General features: G+C 43.1%; 1 protein-coding gene across 1 annotated transcript; it reads right to left on the bottom strand.

The window, feature by feature from the left end:
• Positions 1-6440: 6440 nt before the first annotated feature.
• LOC120107366 (uncharacterized) lies at positions 6441-8281 on the bottom strand. The gene has a single exon (XM_039120624.3). It carries the CDS (start codon positions 7905-7907, stop codon positions 6645-6647), a length of 1263 nt encoding a protein of 420 aa, XP_038976552.3. The 5' UTR covers positions 7908-8281; the 3' UTR covers positions 6441-6644.
• Between the last annotated feature and the right edge of the window lie 341 nt (positions 8282-8622).

Below are 8622 nucleotides of genomic sequence, written 5' to 3' on the forward strand. Positions count from 1 at the left end.
TAACATTTATTAGGTTTGAGGATATGCGTCAACTGTGAAGGTTATGTGGAATATTATTATTATTGAAGATGTACTTTGGGCAACTTAAAATATATTTTTTGTGATCCCGAATCCAATCCATGAAGGGATACTTTCGTCGCACCACATAATGATTAGTGGGGCATGTTGATGTTGCACCAACCACCTAATTCTGAACTGATCAAAAATTTTCCAACCTTCCTCTTTGTCATATTTCAAACATTAATAAAAATGGTTTGGCTCTTTACACATAATTCTAACCCAACAAGGTGATTTTCTTGTTTTAGTTGTAACAATAGCATATTGTTCATGGCTTTTGCTAAGGGCATGTAATTAATGAGCAAAGATATCTCCTTGATTGGGAAATAGTAATTTTGTAAGTATGTCACTTTTTTTTTTAACTTCTGATATCTTGGTAAAGAGATGGTAGCCTACTTCCTTCCAATATATTATGAGCAATCCTCTTGATAAATCTTGTTTCCATTTGTTCTGGCGATATATTCAAACTGGTTTCGATCGGATTGTAATAGCCGCATGGTCATCGATATAGAGAGAAAGGAATAAGTGGATTTTTTTTTGACAAATTTGGTGCTCCTGAGGATATAATCAGGGGTGTTTTGGAAAAAATGTAGTAGTTTGGGTGTTTTAAAATTTTCTTTGCAATTATGTTATGTATAAAGATTATTACACATGTATAACTATTTAATGAGGAGGAGGCTACAGAACATAAAAGGTGTATGCCACCAAGTCCTGCATTGATGAAACTATACGATGCATCCATAATACTAACAAAAATGTTGCGAAGCAGATGAGCTGACCTGAGCTGAGCTATGTTTTAGCTCAGGCTCATCTCATCATATAGCAAATCTTTTAGGACTCTACCCGGGCGCAAACCAAGCCTAGTAGAAGATGTTCAAGCTTGGGTCATATAAGATTTGAGCCAAGCTTGCAACAGAGCTGAGCAAGCTTATCCTTGCTTTTACAAATATCATTCAAAAATTATTGGACTCCTTCGCTCACTTAGCGAAGCGCAAACCAGCTTTAAACAACCCAATCCTCGGTGCAACTTAGGTTAATTGCTACCCTAGTTGGAAGCAATGTTATAAAAATAAGACTAGGGTTGTATCTTTCGCACGAAAAAGGGATTCACCTTCCTTTATTTGAATCCCCCATCGGATCATCCACTGTTTGCTTCAAAATCTGTGCAAGTGTGCTTGAGATCTGTACAGTGGGCGATCCGATGGTGGATTTGCAGGAAGGAGGGTGAATCCTTCCATCGCATAGTAAGATACAACCCGTTCCTACAGAGATAATGTCTATCATATGGCCAAGTAATATAAAATTTCTAAAACTCTGCACCTTCCAGAACAAGTTCAGTTCCTCTACCAACCCTGATTGCCAGAAGTTCCTATTTTCATAACCCTAGAACTCATCCATTTCATATGAATTTTTTGCTCGATTCCTTCAAATTGGACGATACAAGATCCAACGTCTCTCGGAGCCAAGGAATTACATCTAGTGACCATCATTTTTCTCCCCGTAAATTTCCATAATTTTAGAGTAGTTCTCCTGCTTGTTGTTTGATGTAGTGCTCGCTAAAATATGTTCATTACAAATGCTAACAGCCCCACCTTGATTGAATGCCTTCTCTAGTAGATTCCATTATGTAACAATCTAAATCATGTAAGATTATAAAACCTCTTCTCTATATGAATTATATATCCTGTCTCCAGGATTCATGAGATAAAATAATGAAGCTAGGAGGCTAGTAGATAGTCGACCTTCTCAACAAACCTAAATAAGAGATGCAAAACTTGCTTGGGGAGTCTTTCCAACAGGATCCTTTTTCTACATCGGGCTACCTAACTCCAATAGGATGGAGACGATAGAGAAGACCACACCCTTCAGTTGCGTCTATTTAAAGATTAGATGGTGATGTAATGGCCACTATATAAAATAAGAGCATCACTATGATCTGGGACCTATAAAGTATCTCGCATGTTTAAAGTAATCTCCTAACATTGCATGCTCACCAAACAAATACAATCCTCTAAGATTTATTAGCAAATATATATATAAAAAATTCAATAATCTCCTTAATATGATACGATCCATTATATTTTTTTACGGTGCATGTGGTAGTTCTACCCCTTCAGCCAAAGTGGCCACATATGCTCTCCAATTCCACTTATGTTCTGATCCAGAATCTCACCATAAATATTATGATTAGCCCATGGCCAATCCAAATAGACTCGAGCATGATATCTCCTAGTCTATATGAGCCATAAGCAGAAACCATTTCAATGCTATCGATAACAATTCAGTATTTCATCTAACAAAATTAACTGAAATATATTATTTAAATTTTTTGATCATATATAAATACGAAATATTCATCCAATAAATATGAGAATGAATATATGTCTACACGAATCCGGCCTCCAGATGGAAATTACCGTGATGGATACGTGGCTTGCTTATCCCCCATGTAATTGTACACTTATCAAGGAATGGAGTAATGTTGGAGATCACACACTAAGTAGATGTATTTTGCTTCATTTCCATCCCTCGCCAGCTCTCGTGTTGGATAAAGGTACTCAGAAAGGTGACCCTTCCACTGCCACACACCTGATTACATGCGTGCACACAAAAAAATAAAAATAAAATGAAATTGTAAAGGGTCACACATCCTGAGAAAGCTACTCTTATCACCAATATAGTCTTTCATATTCTAAGTATGATTAAACAATCTTTAAATATAATATATAATAGATATATATATGGAGTTTCATTATTTAAAAAATATATTATGATTTGACAAATTAATAAATTAATTGTAGGGAACAATATTTGTTGACAGGAAGGAAAAGAAGACAAGTGTAGGATTTCAAACAATGAGAATTCGCATTGGCTGACGCTAACCCTAGCCCTAAGCCTAACCCTAACCCTGACCCTCACTCCAACCTAACCCTAAAGCCTCGGGCTAGTAGTAGGCGGATGGGTGTATGGTACTTGCTGTGGTCCATGATGCTGGACAATAACAAAGCGCCACCTACAGGATGAACGTCATATGATCTTAATTCGAGGGAAGTTCCTTGGGGGACCACCCTTCCACTTTCGTTGACCAGTCAACGGAGCACTGTTCCCGGGTCAGGTCAACAGGAGCCTTGTTGGTCCAAGCCACACCTCTCATGGGTCCGAATCTTCTCACGGAACCGGTCGCGTCAACTCGCAGTCTACTTTCATCATAGCTTACGTACAGCTTATATCACATAGTTAGATATACTACTAATTAAGCGAAATATTAAAAGACTCCCACGGGCTTACCTTTCAACGCCAAAAGTTGGCAAAGAGTCTTGTCCGTAAAATAAATCTTGTCTACATCAGAGTTTAAATTCTACTCGAAAGTATCTATCCAGATGTGTGTGTGTGTGAGAGAGAAAGAGAGTAGATTATTAAAGATAAAAAAGAGCCTGATGGCACACGGGATTTACTTTATGAACGCTGCGACGGATACGAGGTGTTGGATGTTTTATTTTTTGGTGCTCAAAAATATATTTATTTAAAATTAATTTAATAAATTTTATACGGATATGTGTTTAGTTCTATATCAGTTATTTATTGGGTAGATCTTGAGTACTTATATAGGATCAAATACCGAGATAATAACTTCCGGCTAGTCTTTTTAATAAGATACGTCTTTAATTGTTACAAATAGTATCAGGGCATATCCGACTTATTATTTATGTGGACCAAGAGACACTGCGGTATAGATCCATTAGGGCTGATCACGGACCGATCGTGGTACTTGTGATTAGATTTGAATTGAAAACGTCGGAATTTAAACGGAGGAAGTATGTGAGAAGCCATGCGGACAAGTATTTAGTCCTATATCGGTTATTCGCTTAGTGAATTTTGGATATTTATATAGAATTAAAAAATTTAAATAATAACTTCTGGATAGCTTTTTTTTTTTTTTTTTTTTTTGAATGAGAACATGAATTGTTATAAATTTTATTGAATTGTTACAAATTTAATTTAAAAAAATAGAAAAGAACTGACTACCAGCTTGCATCCATAGATGCTAAAAGCACGTCCAATGGCGTGATTCATTTGAGGGGAGCAACATAATGCTGCTAACTTAGTCACATGCAAACCTCATCCTAGGCTAAAACTTTTGTTTCTCCTAAGATAAGCATATTTGGCACCTTTGGTTGCGAAGCCAGTTATTCTGATGATCGACCTATGATATAATTTGACAGGAATCATCTGATCTAGATCCAGTGGACATGGTAAGGGGACAAAAGCAGGGACAGAGCTCCATGTACTTGCCAGTCTGGTTGCAGTAATTATGCCCACTTGACTTTAGTTGGTGGGTTGCTTTTGTTACCCCACACTCACACCTCAATTTGGTGCACGTCACGCTGGAAAAAAACACCTCACTTTGCAATCCAATGTGAGCAAAAACTTTTGTTTACCTTGTTAGGAATTCCTATCACAATTTGCAGCACACGCTTAAGCCACCAAAATGGTAACATAGTCGGAATGAAGTTTTGCTTCTACTAGCATGGTTCATATTTAAAACATGCGGACGTCGATTAAATGTTGGAGACCGAATGTCCCCCGTCTGGACACGCTCGATGGAAATGCTATCTGGTCCAGCTGGCACTGAGATGGCATTGGGTTGACGTATTCACACATAGGGTGACCCACGAATCGAAAGAGTATGAACAAAAATTTCTACCCACATCGAACATTTTCTGGTGGAAGGGAGGCCCAGTAAGGGCTGCTACGCGGATGAGGTTTCCTCTCCCCCCTCCTATTGTCTAGGGAAAAAAAAAGGGGTTACTAGAGGTCCAGGGTCTCTTTAGTTTTAGTTTTCATTTATGTTAATGATCATAAACATGTGTGGTACTAATTTTTCTTCATGAGATTCTTCCTCACACCCAAGTCTTCTTCCTTTATTTTTTTTTTTTTTCAATTTCCAACCCCTTAGGTTTTAGTTAACCATCATAGGGTTTAGTAAGGGAAAGGGTCTGAATGGTCTGTTACATCCTGTTCTTTTCCCTCCATACCTATGACCATGTCTTGATTTGCCGCTCTTACAATAAGTTGGCATGAGAATACCTGCTTTCTAAGAGAGTGTATGGTTGCCAGACCTTTTAGATACTGAAAAGCTTGGTATCTTTTTAGTTTGGCTCTAAATTGTAGGTCTCTTTCTGTAGAGAGGATGGAGAGGGAGAGATGGGGATTGGGGAGCCCCCCCCATCCTTCCCCTTTAAGCAGCCCTCAAGAGGTCTCCCTCACATGACCATCGGAGGGGGAAGGGGAAAGCCATCATTGCTATAGAACAGATTATTCCCTGCCATGGGCCACCATGATTTCAATATAAGGGTCACATGTCACACCTCAAAGGCTCCCCTCCCAACACCCCAAATCCCATACCTAATCATCTCCACTTTTGTAAAATCAATCAATTTTGATTCAAAAAACAATAAACAATTTACCTTTTCTCTCCTTGCCCAGTCTCCCAAAAACCAGTGGCTAATCATCCCCCAGATCATTCTAAAAAGGAGATCTGATCTCTGTCTGTGTCTGTGTGTGTGTGTGTGTGTGTGTGTGTGTGTGAGAGAGAGAGAGAGAGAGAGAGAGATTTCTATCATTCCGAAGGCGTAGTTTCCCAAAAACCGAAGAAAAGAAATGAAAATTAAGGATCAGGCTTGAGCTATTAATTTTGTATGGAACCATTCGTACCATAGGCTTATTGGACCCCGGATTTTTTAAATGAACAGCATACCACTAGACTGATCCTTTTGTTTATTTTACTAGTTTGACTGGTTGCTGCGAAGATATGGTTGTTGCTGCTGCTGTTGTTTATTGGGTAGAGCGCGTTCTAGAGAAACTTTCATGTGGAGCAGTTAGAAGAAGCCTCTAAAGAACACGCTTCCCTTCATGGCCCTTTTGTTTCATGCTCAAGGCTGAGAGGCACTCCTGTTCCAAATTTTTCACATCTTGGCGGATAACGATTTCCCAAATCTCGCCACCAATCACTCCCGCACCACGAGCCAAAGGTATAGAAATACTAATATTTTGTAGCCCAAGAACAAGCATGGAAGCTGAGCACAAGAAACCATGCCTACTTCCTCTCAAACATCAAATATTCCACCACCTCTATATTCTTCATGGCCTCTCCCTCTGTCCCTCTCATTAGAACGGTGTCCGAAGACCAAACCTACAAAGCATACTCTCTTGTCCATCCCCTGCTTCCCCTTCTTCCGTAGGAGTATAACAACGTCCAAAAACCACATCCACGAAGTCTCTCTCTGGTGTAACAATGTCCAAAGAGATCACATCCACAAAGAAACAAGGGAAATGAGATGCACTTCAAACAAAGATAAAGACACAAGGAAGCCCACCAAAACTGTTATCGAACAAGTCGTTGTAGGTTGTATAATGATAAAGAGAACTCATCACAAGAGAAACCCTATTTACATGCAAATAAAAGCGGAGATAAAAAGAAGAGAGGGGTGTATACTAACTAGTACCAGCCATATATAGCTCCAAGAAGTAAACAAGAGCTTGCCTTTCCTCCTTCCTCTTTGCCTGCACCTATTCATAAATATCTCCTAATCAGAAGAACAAATCCACGAGTCCACCATACCCTCGCCCCGCGCCGCCACGCCCTCCGACCCCTTCTCCCCATTGAGCTCCGACGAACCTGGCCCAGAGTAGTTGAACTTGCAGCTGCTCACCCTTTGCTGCGCGCCATTATCGTTCCCTCCGACCACCGGCCTCAGTCGAGCTTGCTCACCGCCATCCGGCCCCGACGCACCAGCCCAGCCCGACTGCACGCCCTCCGACCTGATAAGCCCCGGCGGGAGTCCAAGCTCTCTCGAACCGAACTCCGGCGATGGAATAACGGCCTGCGGCCTCGTGGCGAAGGCCGGTGACGCGGTGGGGAGAGTGTACTTCTGGGTGAGGAGGGATTGGAAGTTGATGACGGGGCCTTGGCTTTGAAGGTTGAAGAGAGACTGGTTTTGGCTGGCAAGGCCAGGATCAGGCGAAGGCAGTTGGTAGTTATTATTAGTTGGAGTAGAATTAGCCATACTAGCAGGAGCGCTAGTTATGGGAATGGTAGCGCTGGCCTTGGCATTAGAAATGGTATTAGTAGTAGAAGCAAGAGCATCGATTATAGCAGTAATGGTGGTAGCAGATGATGAAGGGTTGGGAGAAGCTAAGGCGGGGGGTTTCTGGGGGAAAGGGCGGAGGAGGTAAGGAGGGGCAAGGGAGGAGGGCGAGGAGGAGGAATGGAAGAGATCGAAGCGGGAGCGGGAGAAGGGGGAGGCGGCGGCGCCGAAGGGAGGGGACGGGATGCCGGTGAATTCTTGGACCATGGCACGGAAGTTGGAGGTGTCGGTGGTGAGGACGGTGGTCGGGGCACGGCGCGAGGCGCGGGAGCGCTTCTTGGAGCTCCGCGGCGGTGCGGCGATGGCGGTGGAATTCTCGGGCGGCTGCTGCACCGAAGATTGAACGATTGGTGGACCGCGAGGAAGGGAGGAGTTGAGATGGGGGAAGTCGGGGGTGGGAACGGGGGAGGGGCGGAGGGGGCGTGGAGGCCAGGGGGAGGAGGAGGAGTCGAGGGGGAGGAGAGGGGAGGAGTCGAGGAAGGAGAAGGAGTCGAAGAAGGAGGAGGGGTTAGGGTGGTGGGACGAGGAGGAGGAGGAGGAAGGGGGAGGAGGTGGGAGGGAGGCGGCAGCTGCGGCGGCGGCGGCGGCGGAGGACGAGGAGGAGGTGGGGTAGAAGAGGGCGGAGATGGAGTCGGCACGGGAGTCGTACTCCTCGTCGCCGCCGCTGGAGGACTGGATGCTGCCGCTGTTTGCGGAATCCATGAAGGAGAGAGAATACGAGGCAAAAAGGAGTGGAGAGATAGATTCCTTCTGGAGAAGGAGTAATTAAGAGGGAAATGGGGTGATCATCCTAGAAGAGGGAGTTGCAGAAAGTACTGCCTCTTTAATGAGAGCGGATCTCAGCACATAGGATGGGAGGAGGAGGAGGAGGAGGAGGAGGAGAAAGAAGGGGAGAAAGGTTCTTTTGGGTGGGTTTCTTTTTGGTGTTTGATCTAAACATAAGATCTCGGAGTTGGCATGTTCGATCTTTGATAGGTGGAAGGGGTGGGGGGGTTTGGGAAGGGAAGAGAGAGAAGAGGGAAGAGGAAAGGAGGAGGTGGTCCTTTGTAGCTTCTGTCTAAAAGAGAGGGCGGCTTTAGCTCACGTTTCCACTTAAAAGATCCTCCAGAGATTGCAAAGGTGGTGGGTCCCGGTGGGGGCCGTTGATAGGCGGTAGCCGGTCAAAGTTGAAGAGAGAGAGAGAGAGAGCTGGGAAGGAGGGTTTGTGTCATTTGGGAGGACGTGTGAACGGGATGCGCAAGAACGGAGACGTTAGAAGAGGGTTAGAGGGCTGGTTAGGCTAAGGTACTGATGGGTGAGGTGTTTGGGGAAATATTGGTGGAGATGGCAGTATGGCACTACTCTCTCTCTCTCTCTCCCCTCGATATATAATTTGGATTATAGAAAAGATAATTAACAAATATAATTTTTTAGTTAA

Source organism: Phoenix dactylifera, chromosome 7, assembly GCF_051530095.1.
Source record: "Phoenix dactylifera cultivar Ajwa chromosome 7, Ajwa_hap1_PhDact_Kaust_v1.1, whole genome shotgun sequence".
Taxonomy (NCBI): Eukaryota; Viridiplantae; Streptophyta; class Magnoliopsida; order Arecales; family Arecaceae; genus Phoenix; species Phoenix dactylifera.

Excerpts from the sequence above, each read along its gene's own strand:
- LOC120107366 (XM_039120624.3), bottom strand. The coding sequence starts at position 7,907 with ATGGATTCCGCAAACAGCGGCAGCATCCAGTCCTCCAGCGGCGGCGAC.